Source organism: Anguilla anguilla, chromosome 1 (assembly GCF_013347855.1).
Source record: "Anguilla anguilla isolate fAngAng1 chromosome 1, fAngAng1.pri, whole genome shotgun sequence".
Lineage (NCBI taxonomy): Eukaryota > Metazoa > Chordata > Actinopteri > Anguilliformes > Anguillidae > Anguilla > Anguilla anguilla.
This window is the reverse complement of record NC_049201.1, coordinates 69,329,688-69,345,065: the sequence shown is the minus strand read 5'-3', so window position 1 is coordinate 69,345,065 and position 15,378 is coordinate 69,329,688. Positions and strand designations below refer to the sequence as shown.

General features: G+C 49.8%; 1 protein-coding gene and 1 long non-coding RNA gene across 5 annotated transcripts in view; both read left to right on the top strand.

Moving 5' to 3' along the window:
- Window positions 1-8,442, top strand: part of LOC118211893 (cingulin) — a 36,049-nt gene extending 27,607 nt beyond the window's left edge. The window contains 6 exon segments of the mRNA XM_035389460.1: window positions 390-479; window positions 2,350-2,433; window positions 2,879-2,997; window positions 3,716-3,824; window positions 4,852-5,015; window positions 8,195-8,442. Coding sequence (XP_035245351.1) covers window positions 390-479; window positions 2,350-2,433; window positions 2,879-2,997; window positions 3,716-3,824; window positions 4,852-5,015; window positions 8,195-8,339 — 711 coding nt within the window. The 3' untranslated portion in view covers window positions 8,340-8,442.
- Window positions 8,443-8,498: 56 nt separating this feature from the next.
- On the top strand, window positions 8,499-10,895 carry LOC118211899. 4 transcript variants are annotated; one of them, XR_004762117.1, is made up of 3 exons: window positions 8,499-8,516; window positions 8,553-8,661; window positions 8,918-10,895. It is a non-coding gene; the product is annotated as an uncharacterized LOC118211899 (long non-coding RNA). The 4 variants fall into 4 exon arrangements; XR_004762118.1 differs by lacking the exon at window positions 8,499-8,516 and adding an exon at window positions 8,532-8,552 and having other exon boundaries at window positions 8,590-8,661; XR_004762119.1 differs by lacking the exon at window positions 8,499-8,516 and having other exon boundaries at window positions 8,528-8,661; window positions 8,957-10,895.
- The last annotated feature ends 4,483 nt before the right edge of the window (window positions 10,896-15,378 follow it).

Genomic DNA, 15,378 nt, shown 5'->3' with positions numbered 1-15,378 from the left:
CTGTGTCTCTGTCTGTCTGCCTGTGTCTCTGTCTGTCTGTCTGTGTCTCTGTCTGTCTGCCTGTGTCTCTGTCTGTCTGACCGTGTCTCTGTCTGTCTGTCTGTCTGTCTGCCTGTGTCTCTGTCTGTGTCTCTGTCTGTCTGCCTGCCTGTGTCTCTGTCTGTCTGACTGTGTCTCTATCTGACTGTCTGACTGTCTGACTGTGTCTCTGTCTGCCTGTGTCTCTGTTTGTCTGCCTGTCTGACTGTGTCTCTGTCTGCCTGTCTGACTGACTGTGTCTCTGTCTGTGTCTGATTGACTGTATGTCTGCCCGTTTGTGTATCTGTCTGTCTGTCTGCCTGTCCGTCTGCCTGTCTGTGTCTCTGACTGTCTGTCTGTCTGTGTGCCAGGACAAGGTGAAGCACCTGGAGCTGGAGCTGGACGAGGAGAGGAACAGCGTGGAGCTGCTGACTGACCGCATGACACGCAGCCGAGACCAGGTACTGACCCCCGGAACATTCCGGAACCCTAAGTACAGCAGTCTGTATTAGTGTCTGTACCGACTGTACTCTTCAATGTTCTACAGCAATCTGTATTAGTGTCTGTACTGACTGTACTCTTCAGTGTTCTACAGCAGTCTATTAGTGTCTGTACCGACTGTACTCTTCAGTGTTCTACAGCAGTCTGTATTAGTGTCTGTATCGACTGTACTCTTCAGTGTTCTACAGCAGTCTGTATTAGTGTCTGTACCGACTGTACTCTTCAGTGTTCTACAGCAGTCTGTATTAGTGTCTGTACCGACTGTACTCTTCAGTGTTCTACAGCAGTCTGTATTAGTGTCTGTACTGACTACTCTTCAGTGTTCTACAGCAGTCTGTATTAGTGTCTGTACTGACTGTACTCTTCAGTGTTCTACAGCAGTCTGTATTAGTGTCTGTACTGACTACTCTTCAGTGTTCTACAGCAGTCTGTATTAGTGTCTGTACTGACTGTACTCTTCAATGTTCTACAGCAGTCTGTATTAGTGTCTGTACTGACTGTACTCTTCAGTGTTCTACAGCAGTCTGTATTAGTGTCTGTACTGACTGTACTCTTCAGTGTTCTACAGCAGTCTGTATTAGTGTCTGTACTGACTGTACTCTTCAGTGTTCTACAGAAGTCTGTATTAGTGTCTGTACTGACTGTACTCTTCAGTGTTCTACAGCAGTCTGTATTAGTGTCTGTACCGACTGTACTCTTCAGTGTTCTACAGCAGTCTGTATTAGTGTCTGTACTGACTGTACTCTTCAGTGTTCTACAGCAGTCTGTATCAGTGTCTGTACTGACTGTACTCTTCAGTGTTCTACAGCAATCTGTATTAGTGTCTGTACCGGCTGTACTCTTCAGTGTTCTACAGCAGTCTGTATTAGTGTCTGTACTGACTGTACTCTTCAGTGTTCTACAGCAGTCTGTATTAGTGTCTGTACTGACTGTACTCTTCAGTGTTCTACAGCAGTCTGTATTAGTGTCTGTACTGACTGTACTCTTCAGTGTTCTACAGCAGTCTGTATTAGTGTCTGTACCGACTGTACTCTTCAGTGTACTACAGCAGTCTGTATTAGTGTCTGTACTGACTGTACTCTTCAGTGTTCTACAGCAATCTGTATTAGTGTCTGTACTGACTGTACTCTTCAGTGTTCTACAGCAGTCTGTATTAGTGTCTGTACTGACTGTACTCTTCAGTGTTCTACAGAAGTCTGTATTAGTGTCTGTACTGACTGTACTTCTGTGTTCAACAGCAGTCTGTATTAGTGTCTGTACTGACTGTACTCTTCAGTGTTCTACAGCAGTCTGTATTAGTGTCTGTACTGACTGTACTCTTCAGTGTTCTACAGCAGTCTGTATTAGTGTCTGTACTGACTGTACTTCTGTGTTCAACAGCAGTCTGTATTAGTGTCTGTACTGACTGTACTCTTCAGTGTTCTACAGCAGTCTGTATTAGTGTCTGTACTGACTGTACTCTTCAGTGTTCCCTAGCAGTCTGTATTAGTGTCTGTACTGACTGTACTCTTCAGTGTTCTACAGCGGTCTGTATTAGTGTCTGTACTGACTGTACTCTTCAGTGTTCTACAGCAGTCTGTCCCCTACCTGATACAGTCTCTCTTTCTGTCTTCCCTTCATACCTTCTCTCTCTCTCTCTCTCTCTCTCTCTCTCTCTCTCTCTCTCTCTCTCTCTCTCTCTCTCTCTCTCTCTCTCTCTCTCTCTCTCTCTCTCTCTCTCTCTCTCTCTCTCTCTCTCTCTCTCTCTCTCTCTCTCTCTCTCTCTCTCTCTCTCTCTCTCTCTCTCTCTCTCTCTCTCTCTCTCTCTCTCTCTCTCTCTCTCTCTCTCAGATTGATCAGTTGCGCTCTGAGCTGATGCAGGAGAAGTCGTCCAAGCAGGACCTGGAGCTGGACAAGATCGCCTTGGAGAGACAGGTCCACTGTGCCCCTTGCATGCATTTATGTGTGGGCTTGTGTGTGTGTTTGTGTGTGTGCATGCGTGTGGGCTTGTGTGTGTGTGCATGCGTTCGTGTGCGTGCGTTCATGTGTGTGTGTCTGTGTGTGTGCGTGCGTGTTTTTGTGTGCGTGTGTGTGGGTGTGTGCGTGGGCTTGTGTGTGTATGCCTGTGTGCGTGCGTGCGTGCGTGCGCGTGTGTGTGTGTGTGTGTGTGCGTGCGTGTGTGTGTGTGTGTGCGTGCGTGCGTGTTGTGTGTGTGTGCGTGCGTGCGTGCGTGCGTGCGTGCGTGCGTGCGTGCGTGTGTGTGCGTGCGTGTGTGTGTGTGTGTGCGTGCGTGCGTGTTGTGCGTGCGTGCGTGCGTGCGTGCGTGCGTGCGTGCGTGTGTGTGTGTGTATGGTACTGATCACCCCTGGGTCTCCTGCAGATGAAGGAGCTGAGGTCGCGCTTGGCGGACATGGAGGGCCAGTCGCGCTCCTCTACAGGGGTTTCCCAGCTGGAGAGCAAAGTGCAGGAGCTGGAGGAGCGTCTGCGCAATGAGGAGAGGTACCAGTGCACTGAGACACAACACACAGCGTGTACAGCACACTGTGCACAGCGCATACAGAGCAATACAGCACACTGTGCACAGCGCATACAGAGCAATACAGCACACAGTGCACAGCGCATACAGAGCAATACAGCACACTGTGCACAGCGCATACAGAGCAATACAGCACACTGTGCACAGCGCATACAGAGCAATACAGCACACTGTGCACAGCGCATACAGAGCAATACAGCACACTGTGCACAGCGCATACGGAGCAATACAGCACACTGTGCACAGCGCATACAGAGCAATACAGCACACTGTGCACAGCGCATACAGAGCAATACAGCACGCAGTGCACAGCGCATACAGAGCAATACAGCACACTGTGCACAGCGCATACAGAGCAATACAGCACACTGTGCACAGCGCATACAGAGCAATACAGCACACTGTGCACAGCGCATACAGAGCAATACAGCACACAGTGCACAGCGCATACAGCACAGCTGAAGTGTGTGACGGTGCTGTGTGTGATGACACAGCTGAAGTGTGTGACGGTGCTGTGTGTGTTGACAGCTGAAGTGTGTGACGGTGCTGTGTGTGATGACACAGCTGAAGTGTGTGACGGTGCTGTGTGTGATGACACAGCTGAAGTGTGTGACGGTGCTGTGTGTGATGACAAAGCTGAAGTGTGTGACGGTGCTGTGTGTGTGTGTGTGTGTGTCGCAGGGAGAAGAACGGCATGCTGGCGGGGCAGCGGCGTGCTGAGAGGAAGCTGAAGGAGCTCAGCATCACACTGGATGAAGAGAGACAACAGCACACTGATCAGAGAGACCAGGTACACACATACATACACACCTTGCACACACACACACACACACACACACACACAAACAGGCATGCACTAACTTTCCCCTCCTCTGTCCCCCCTCTGTCCTCCCTCTGTCCCCCTCTGTCCCTCTCTGTCCCCCCTCTGTCCCTCTCTGTCCTCCCTCTGTCCCTCCTCTGTCCCTCTCTGTCCCCCTGTCTGTCCTCCCTCTGTCCCCCCTCTGTCCTCCCTCTGTCCCTCTCTGTCCCCCTGTCTGTCCTCCCTCTGTCCCTCTCTGTCCCCCTCTCTGTCCCCCCTCTGTCCCTCTCTGTCCCTCTCTGTCCCCCCCTCTGTCCCTCTCTGTCCCTCTCTGTCCCCACCTCTGTCCCCCCTCTGTCCCCCTCTGTCCCCCTCTCTGTCCACCCTCTGTCCCTCTCTGTCCCCCCTCTGTCCCCCCTCTGTCCCTCTCTGTCCCCACCTCTGTCCTCCCTCTGTCCCTCTCTGTCCCCCTCTCTGTCCCCCTCTCTGTCCCCCCTCTGTCCCCCCTCGGTCCCCCCCTCTGTCCCTCTCTGTCCCCCCTCTGTCCCCCTCTGTCCCCCTGTCCCTCTCTCTGTCCCCCCTCTGTCCCTCTCTGTCCCCCCTCTTTCCCCCCTCTGTCCCTCTCTGTCCCCACCTCTGTCCTCCCTCTGTCCCCCTCTGTCCCTCTCTGTCCCCCTCTCTGTCCCCCCTCTGTCCCTCTCTGTCCCCCCTCTGTCCCCCCCTCTGTCCCCCTCTGTCCCCCTCTCTGTCCGCCCTCTGTCCCTCTCTGTCCCCCCTCTGTCCCCCTCTGTCCCTCTCTGTCCCCCCCTCTGTCCTCCCTCTGTCCCTCTCTGTCCCTCTCTGTCCCCCCTCTGTCCCCCCTCTATCCCTCTCTGTCCCCCCTCTGTCCCTCTCTGTCCCCCCTCTGTCCTCCCTCTGTCCCTCTCTGTCCCTCTCTGTCCCTCTCTGTCCCCCCTCTGTCCCCCCTCTATCCCTCACTGTCCCCCCTCTGTCCCTCTCTGTGCCCCTCTCTCCCCAGCTGGCCCTGCGGGTGAAGGCGCTGAAGAGGCAGGTGGATGAGGGCGAGGGGGAGATGGAGCGTCTGGAGGGACTGCGCAGGAAGGCTGTGAGGGACATGGAGGAGCAGCTGGAGCAGAAGGAGGCGCTGCAGGCCCGCCTCACTTCCCTGGAGGCTGAGCTCAAGTCAGTACTGCCCCTGCGTCTCCTCTTACTGAGCTCCTCTGTCATATATATGAACAGTGTCTGTACTGCTCCTGCGTCTCCTCTTTTACAGTGCTCCTCTCTCATATATGAACAGTGTCAGTACTGCTCCTGCGTCTCCTCTTTTACAGTGCTCCTCTCTCATATATGAACAGTGTCAGTACTGCTCCTGCATCTCCTCTTTTACAGTGCTCCTCTCTCATATATGAACACAGTGTCAGTGCTGCCGTGCATCTCCCCTTTTACAGTGCTCCGAAACTATGCGGACACCCTGTATAATCAGTGGTTTCGGCTATTTCAGCCACACCCATTGCCAACAGGTGCATAGAATCAAGCGTACAGCCACACAATCTCCACTGACAGTCATTGGCAGTAAAATGGGTTTGTCCTGAAGAGCTCAGTGACTTTCAAAATGGCACTGTCATGGGATTCCACCTTTACCGCAAGTCAGTTCTTCACATTACTGCCCTGCTAGAGCTGCATACACAACGTTTGCAGTTTATGTTCCCCATGTGCCTCTCTTTCCCCGTACATTCCCCCTCTCTCTGCAGCGCATCCCCGTCGTATTTCTCTTCTCCTGCGTCTGTCCCCTTTGATTGGACCAGATTATTTGGCAGTGGCCGGAGGGCAGATCCACGGGGCGGAACCTTATCAGGCCCCTGAAGGGTGTGAACGGAATACAGACACACACGATCAGATAAAGTGCAGATGAGGGCAGATTGGTCTCTTATCTTAAGACGGGATAAAGATGATTTCGGCGTTTTGAGCGACGCCGATATCGCGCCGGGACAGGAAGAGGCCTGTAGGCCCGGCTCCGGCTGAGCCCCGGCCCGCGCCCGCCCGCGCCCCTCTGACAGGCCCCCAGCGTTTGCCAAACTCAGCGGCGCGGAACGCTGAGCCCATCAGCGCCCGAGCGCGTTTCAAAGCAGGGCCCAGGTGCGCGTGAGCGAAACCAGGCCGGGCCAGAGTCATGTGACGGGGGGGGGGGGGGGGGGGCGCGTGCGGCACGGAACGCTGGTCCTCCCCGCTTTGAAGATCGATTGGCCGAGAGAATCGCTGAGTTTGGCAAACGCTGGGGGCCTGTCAGAGGGGCGCGGGCGGGCGCGGGCCGGGGCTCAGCTGGAGCCGGGCCTAAAGGCCTCTTCCTGTCCCGGCGCGCTATCGGCGTCGCTCAAAACGCCGAAATCAGCTTGAGCCGCTGATCCAGGACTGTCCCAGCGCCGCGTGTGTGTGTGTGTGTGTGTGTGTGTGTGTGTGTGTGTGTGTGTGTGTGTGTGTGTGAGTGTGTGTGTGTGTGTGTGTGTGTGTGTGTGTGTGTGTGTGTGTGTGTGTGAGTGAGCGAGCGAGCGTGCGAGCGTGCGAGCGTGCGTGCGTGCGTGCGTGCGTGAGTGCGTGAGAGTGTGTGTGCGTGCGTGCGTGCGTGCGTGCGTGCGTGCGTGAGTGCGTGAGTGCGTGAGAGTGTGTGCGTGCGTGCGTGCGTGCGTGCGTGCGTGCGTGCGTGCGTGCGTGCGTGCGTGCGTGCGTGTGGGTGTGTGTGTGTTCACACCCTTTCACCGAAGAAGGCCGTGTGCCAAACGGTTCGGATTCTCTGTCCTGTTTATTTTTATTTTTTTTCCAAGTGGAGTGTTTGCATTTAACTGGTACTGAACTGCATTTTGTGAACACATCGCTGATTTTTTAAGAAATCTCTGCCCCATCAGTTCAAATGTGTGTTCTTTCTGGCATTTGCTATGTCAGAACCTTGTTTGTATGAGGATATGAGGCAATGATTAGACATTCCGGTCTAATTCATTAGCATATGTGTGCTGATATTGTGGTGTTGAGTGAGTCAAGGCTGGCAACAGAGTAACTGCCAAGAAGTGTTTTTATGTAAATGTTTGGGAATGGAGACATACCTGCTGACTAGCATACAGGCTAAAAAATATAGGAGGATCCAGGAAACTACAGGCCAGTAACCCAGACAAGAAAACTACAGGACAGTGACCCAGACAAGAAAACTACGGGACAGTGAGCTGGACAAGGAAACTACGGGACAGTGAGCCGGACAAGGAAACTACGGGACAGTAAACCAATCAAGGAAACTACAGGACAGTGATCCAGACAAGGAAACTAGAGGACAGTGAGCTAGACAAGGAAACTACGGGACAGTAAACCAATCAAGGAAACTACAGGACAGTGATCCAGACAAGGAAACTAGAGGACAGTGAGCTAGACAAGGAAACTACGGGACAGTAAACCAATCAAGGAAACTACAGGACAGTGATCCAGACAAGGAAACTAGAGGACAGTGAGCTAGACAAGGAAACTACGGGACAGTAAACCAATCAAGGAAACTACAGGACAGTGATCCAGACAAGGAAACTAGAGGACAGTGAGCTAGACAAGGAAACTAGAGGCCAGTAACCCAATCGAGGAAACTGAAGGCCAGTTAGCCAGTGTAAGGTGAATCCAGGGAAAGGTTACACTACATACATTTCCTGATCTACGGTGGATGTTATGGAATGGTTGAAAACCTGAATTTAAAAAAAGGGTTTGGCAAAGTCCCACATAAGCAACTCGTTAAACCCCAATTACCGCAGTAGTAAATTAAGTAGTTGCCTCAAAGCTGAATGAGTTGGCTTCAGGGGAGATTACAAGGTGCAGTTGTAGTTGTGGGGAAGGATCAAGTCTGAGCATGGTGCCAAGGAACACGGAGTCCCGCAGGGAACAGTATTTGAACTGTCATTATTCCCTAAATTAGCTTGATATAAAGCTATTTGTGACATAGTGTTTACATGTGCAAATTGCACAAAACGGACAAGACGTTACTGAACCGACCCAAGAAAATACAAAAAGAATACAGAATTGGGTAGACAACTGCTAAATTGGATTTTGTTTTACTATATGAGCCCAGAAAATATGAAAAGTCTGTCGTTATAAAATATTTAGGTTGAGTATGAAACCGGGGCTGTGTCCTCGTCTCTGCCGAAGCGTTGCCAGATTCACCAGCAGAGGGCACCATTTTCCTTTACACTGTGAACACTTTCATCAGACATTCATTTCATGGGATATGAAGTAGGTGAAGTGGGTTTTAAAAGAAATGCTTATGAAATGTCATATGTATGTTGCATCATAGCATGTGAAAGTATCAAAGCTGATGTCACCATTGTCCTTTCTCACAGGCGGAAGGTACAGCAGTCACGACGTCCTGCTCTGGACTCCTCCGCTCTGAGCTCCGAGGAAGATGACGACGAAGACGGATTCTATGACCCCTCCAGCATCACTTCCATCTTGACTGAGAGCCATCTGCAGACCAGCTCCTGCTAATGAGCTGACCAGAGAGATGGGGAGAGGGGAACAAACTAGAGTGCACACTGAGGCGTGTTAAAATCAGGCACAGAGTACACTACACTGAGGGGGGAATAATCAGGCACAGAGTACACTACACTGAGACGCGTTAAAATTAGGTACAGAGTACACTACACCGAGGCGAGTTAAAATCAGGTACTGAGTACACTACACCGAGGGAGGAATAATCAGGTACAGAGTACACTACACTGAGGCGAGTTAAAATCAGGCACAGAGTACACTACACTGAGGGAGGAATAATCAGGTACAGAGTACACTACACTGAGGGGGGAATAATCAGGTACAGAGTACACTACACTGAGGCGAGTTAAAATCAGGCACAGAGTACACTACACTGAGGGAGGAATAATCAGGCACAGAGTACACTACACTGAGGGAGGAATAATCAGGCACAGAGTACACTACACTGAGGGAGGGAATAATCAGGTACAGAGTACACTACACTGAGGGGAGAATAATCAGGTACAGAGTACACTACACTGAGGGAGGGAATAATCAGGTACAGAGTACACTACACTGAGGGAGGGAATAATCAGGCACAGAGTACACTACACTACACAGGGGGGAATAATCAGGTACAGAGTACACTACACTGAGGGAGGAATAATCAGGCACAGAGTACACTACACTGAGGGAGGAATAATCAGGCACAGAGTACACTACACTGAGGGAGGGAATAATCAGGTACAGAGTACACTACACTGAGGGAGGGAATAATCAGGTACAGAGTACACTACACTGAGGGAGGGAATAATCAGGTACAGAGTACACTACACTGAGGGAGGAATAATCAGGCACAGAGTACACTACACCGAGGGAGGGAATAATCAGGCACAGAGTACACTACACTGAGGAAGGAATAATCAGGTACAGAGTACACTACACTGAGGGAGGAATAATCAGGTACAGAGTACACTACACTACACAGGGGGGAATAATCAGGTACAGAGTACACTATACTGAGGGAGGAATAATCAGGCACAGAGTACACTACACTGAGGGGGGAATAATCAGGCACAGAGTACACTACACTGAGGGAGTGAAGGAGGGAGAGGGGATTAAAGGTACTGAGTACACTACGCATGGATCAGGGGTATATGAAGTGCACTGGAACTGTGTTTAATTATGCTGCAGGTGTACAGCACCTTTAGAGAGACTGAAAGGGCAGGTGGCTGGGGGAAGGCACAGTGGATACTTTACTAAAGGAACATTGCACTAAGGGAGAGAGAGGGAGGGGTAGAGAGAGAGAGAGAGAGAGAGAGAGAGAGAGAGTCCCAACACAGTTCTGACCATCAAGAGCTGCTCCATACTCTACAGGCTAGTAATTCTGAGGGCAGACCTCTTGCGTAACTTGGCATTAGCAGTGCACTCAGAGGGTCTGTACAGTATGACTGAACCAGCAGCACACAACCTGACCACCGCCCACACTCGTTTCCATTAGGGCAACGTATGGAGCAGGTGTATGTACATTCTGTCTCTTTTGCCTTTCTTTCTTTTTCTCCCTCTCCCTCTTTCTTTCTCTCTTTCTCCCTGTTTCTCTGTCACACGCAGCTTGTTTTGTATCTGCCGTGTATGAAGCGTGCTGTCGGGTTTGCCTAAATCCGCCATTCGGCTCAAACCGGTTCAAGCCCAGCTGTGGCCCTTGCTGTAGTGAAATACTGCAAGCGCATTGAACAATTGGCGTCAAACAAGTTGGTTCAGTATCATATGCTTGTATTTGGATTTTTTAAACATGTCCTTGCTTGGGAAGGTCAGGAATGTGTTATGAATACAGAATACTATTTAGAAACTATTATCTGTGTACTGCGCACCGTATTCAAGTGTTGTAGCTAATGTAATCTGTACAACAGCAGGTCTTATCACGGACTGAAAATAGCACCGCAGGAGAGACGGCTTTGTGTTGCTCTTATTCTGACATAAGTGTCTGCTGTCGGCACAACACATTCAGTATGGATATCATGTGTATGTTTTATATGGAGTGTGTTATATACGGTTTCTGTGTCTTTTCACTTTGTCTGACGCCTGTCTTTTTTTTTTAACCCTTTCTACAAGTCTAAGTACACTTTCTATGCATTCCTTATAATTCTCCTCAGTGGAACATTTACTTGTAAATATATATTCACTCAAATGCCTTAAGATTATTTTTATAGTAATTATTCCAATGTATTTTAAAATGATTTTGTAAACAATGATGTTATTTAAATAGATTCTTCGGATGTAAAATGATGCTAGTTTTAAGCTGATTGATAAAGACTGAAATTATTGGACAAGATTTAATCAATTGCTGCAATAATTTGGTTCATTTCTCTGGAAAAAAAACTATTTGTGCATATGCAATTATGTGAAAAGTAATCCTTTTTTATGTGATTTTTAATGATTCTATGCTGGAGAAAGGTACAAAATTGTTAGATCAGATCATTTCAACTGTGAATTGGTATTTTTGCAATCCGTCAACTTTGTTTGCATTTTCCTTCTTATAAAACTCAGCAAACAAAACAACCAAAAATGCATCAATGTCATTTTGTCTGTAGTGTTCATTTCGCAGGCCAGAAGGGTCTGCAGCAGGTTCTGGAGTCTCACGCTGCTGCCCTATTCTTTCACTCTTTCCCACTCCGACGTTACTGCTTTCTTACTCTCCTACTGCTTTTCTGCTAGTGGACCCCAACAGGACTTCTAACATTTTGCTCGTATGAGTATCCCCGCTTATTTTTTCCACTTCCAAGCGCTGTGTGTGTGTATGTATTTATTTATCAGTGTCCTCTGTCAGTCGTCTGTTCCTCCCAGATTCAGATACCTGGTTATGTCCTCCTTGGCGAGCACTCATGACTTGTGTAGCAGCAGGTCAGACTCTGCCCACCTGCGGGCCTTGGACCCGCGCTGTGTGCGTGTGTGAGAGTCTGCACTGTGCGTGTGTGAGAGTCTGCGCTGTGCGTGCGCGACCTGCACGTTCCTGCTGAATTTGCATTTTCCCTGAGCGCCTCTCGCACGTTGCCCGCGCGCATCAAAGGGCCCGCCCGTCACCTGGGCCGTGAACGCACGCCTCCGACACGCAAATCCAGACGCCGGCGCCATGCGAACCGGCCCGTCTCCAGCTGGGTCCGGCGGGCACGCTCGCAGCGTCTGGGCCAGAGACTGTAAAAAAATTTGGGCCTCGCCGGGCCTCGCTGGGCCTCGCTGGGCCTCCCCGGGCCTCGCTGTCCGCGCTGCGCGGCGTGGCGCTCCTCCGAGCCGGCGCTCTTATGTAATGACGGCCGGGCGGGAGCTCGTGGCGTTCCGTAGCGGCTCGCACGCGTTCGTCCCGCCGCCGTGGAAACGGCGGGTTTCGCAGCGCGAAGGGCTGCCTTCGCTATGGCGACGCGGTCTGAGCGTACGTCTCTGGAATGTTTTGGCACCTTCGCCCAAAACAACCACGCCCCTTCATTGTGTTTTTGTGCGGGCAGCGTTGAGGCGCGGGGGAACCGGTGTGGGCTTGGGAGTTTCTTTCAGGGGAGAACCACAGAAAAATGTGCACCCACACAGTCAGGTTCCTCAAGTCTCTGTCTGCGTTAATAATGCAAATAATTTCTATTATGAACACGCACACCCGCTTATCCAGTTCTTCATTCTTCCTCTTTTTTTTTCGTTTAGGGAAATGTGCACGGGTTTCCAGAGGAGGATTATGGGTGCTTTCTTTTACTACAATGAGGACAGAAAGCCGTTCGGCGTGTGTTGAGCGAGCCCTCATAAGCCGTAGTGTAATTATGCGCCTGGATGTAAAATTGCACGGCGTTTCTCACGTACAGCAAGATGTACCTCGTCTCCGTGCTGCCGGTAATTATACGTTGAGACGCTGTAATGTCTCTCTGCCTTCTTATTACGCGTCTTCACCTTCGCTTTAATTGAGTCTCCCCCTTCTGTTGGCGGTTTCTTTGTCCCCTCCTCCATTTTTCCCCTCCCTCTGTCGCCTGAGGAGGAGCGGAGAGGCAGACGGCGGATTACTGCCTCTGCTCTGTCCTCCTCCAGACTGCCATTTACCTGTCTGCCATCTCACCCCCCCCCCCCCCCAGCATAATGCCCCAGCGACACGCTCCGCTGGCCCCACCAGCAGCGATTGGCTGGGGCGTGTTGGTGCAGACGCACAGCGGCCCGGTCAGTAACGTGCTGCGTTTGAAATAAAAAATGAAAAGGAGTTGCTGGGAGCAGGTGGGCCGCTGTTAGGTCGTTTGAGATAAGTTCTGCACTTTGGGCTGGGGGAGGGAGTTTAGTGTCAGTTCCTTGACTATAGAGCGCTCGGGCCTTTGTCTTTGAAACAATCAGATACGTGAACGTGGCCCGTTTCTACCCCCCACGTGAAGACGCTCCGCGCTCATCTTGGCTTCTTGCCCCCATTTCGACGTTCCATGTGACCTGAGTTAATGAGCAGAAACAATTAGCAAGTATTCACGTGGGCAGCAAGCAGCAATGCCGGGTTAATACCAGCGTTTTCATCCGAACCGGTCGGAGTGCTTCACGGTGCACCTGCATACTACAAACGTGCCAAGAACGCACTCCGCTCATCCTGATTTTCATCACGATTTTATTACTTTTTGGCTCTCGCCAGACACGCTGGTAAGCTCACCCCGGCTCTCCGAGCACACGTAAGCCTGCATTTGGCTTCGCGAACGTTCGTGGCATCGAGCTTCAGCGTGCCGTCTGTGAAGGATTTAAATTTATTTTATCGTCACGCTTCAGATGTCCTCGCCGCCATCGCCTCACCCCTGTGCGTTAGGCAAAATAATAGGCGCGTGTACGGCATCGTGTTTTTTGATGAAGTATGGTGCGTTTGTTTTTTTTTTTTTTGGTTGTATGATTTCGAAAAATGTAACGTTGCACAGTCCGGCCGAGTGTAAGTCCAGCCGCTGTAGCAATTCAGCCGGAACGCAGGTTGAAGCGCATCCTGCTTCTTGGTATTTATTTGTCCCCTGTGGGGGAAAAAAGTTTCTCACAATGGAGGATATTTAGGCCTACATTTTTGTACTGCATCCGAGCACTGTATAGCTGTAGTGGAACGCTATGTATTAATACAGATTGCATCTGTGCTACATCGCTGAGTCTCATACTGTGACAAGGTGGAAAATTCAGCTTCCCGTGTCTCCATTTTCCCATGATAAAACCTGGGACATCCTCTCTGAGTGGGCTGCAGTATCGTCTCTGCAGAGGGTAATAGCTGTCGTGTTGAAACGGCTGTTGTTTCTACACGCCGGTCAAAACACGATGACGTGTAACTAACCGCGGGTGTGTTTTCACCTTCACAAACGCTGCAGTCGCAAGTGCCTCTGATCGCATGGGCTTGGCGTTATTACAGCCTGAGTCACAACAACAGCTGAGGCAATTTGTTTTTTTTTAAAACTGCATTCCAGTGTTTTCCTCCTTTCTGCTCACCACGGGCTTAATGTAAATCCCATCATCCAGTGTCATTTCACTGAACTGAGCGTCGTAAAAATATAAAAGAAGGAGCTAAATATCAGTAAAACATTTTTTTTTTTGGTGTTTCACAGGTGTTCATTGTGACCGAGGGAGGGAGGATCTGAAATTAAAATATGAATTTGTGCGTTTGCTTACGTATGAAACTTACAAGTGGTCAAAGGGGTTTTAGTTCCAAAAACATTGAGATTACGAGCTTGGGCTTGGGCAATGGCTGGGAATTGCAGAATTGATCGTGTACGTGCCGGTGTAAGAATGTGAGTGTTGTACAATACATCCCTCGGGACAAGGGTGTTTACCAAGAGCATTAATTAAACATCAGATATGTCAGTAGTCGTGTTTGGCATTGAATGTGCCCAGGTATTTCTTGTTGTAGTTGTCTGTTCACCCATTTTCTAAACCGCTTACTCCTGTTCGGGGTAATGGGGGTTAATCAGGGTAATGTTCGAACCTATCCCAGCAGGCATTGGGTGAAAGGCAGGAATACACCCTGGACAGGTTGCCAGTCCATCGCAGGGCCCCACACACACACCACTCACTCACACGTTCGTACCCCAAGGACCATTTAGACACTCCAGTTAACGTCCATGCCTTTGGACTGGGGGGGGGGGGAAATACAGGGTACCCAGAGAAAATCCACGCGGACACGGGGAGAACACGCCAACCCCACACGCGATCGGGACTCGGTGCACGCGTACTGTGAGACGACAGTGATACTCGCCGCGCCACCACCCCATCCATTGTCTGAGGCATGCGTATGCGAGCATGTGTGTATTAACCGCTTTAATTGTATAACTGTGACGGTGTAAATGTATTACTCGAGAATATTGTGTGCCTTTTCAGGATGATACGGGAATATACTGAACTGAATGAAGTGCAGTACTCAGGATATTTTTTAAGTGCCAGCGGAGCGCTTACTCATGTGACTCTCATTCCAAACCCTTGCCCATTCCGATTGTGTCAAAGGCACAAATACGTAAGCAGCGCAGCCTAAGGGGGAAAATGTTACTTTTAAACAGGATGAGGTGTGACTTTTACTGCATTTCATTAAAAGTGACTTTGCTCCTCTTGGGATTGATCGCCTCTTCATGCCAAAGTAACCGTAATCAAAAATTGAGTACCTACATGTCATTAAGATTTTTGTCCCTGTGCTTTCAGCAAAGGAATTTTGTGGTCACATTTATCATTTTCAAGAAGTTTGGCTAAAATGTAATCTTTTAAACTGAGTCACATATTCGCCTTCTTGAAAGCAATGTTTTCCAGTATAATTGGCTTTACACAGCAGTTGCAAGAAAAAGTTTGAACCCTTTGGAATTACCTGGACTTCTGCATTAATTACTCATTAAATGTGGTCTAATCTTTATCTGAGTCACAATAATAGACTAACACAATCTGATTAAACTCATAACAAACAAATAATCGTACTTGTTGTCAATACTGAATGCATCATTTAAACATTCACAGTCTAGGTTGGAAAAATCCTTGGGAAAATGCAACCCTCTAGGCTAATGACTTCTCAAAAAGCTAATTGGAGTCAGTTGTTCCAATCAATGAG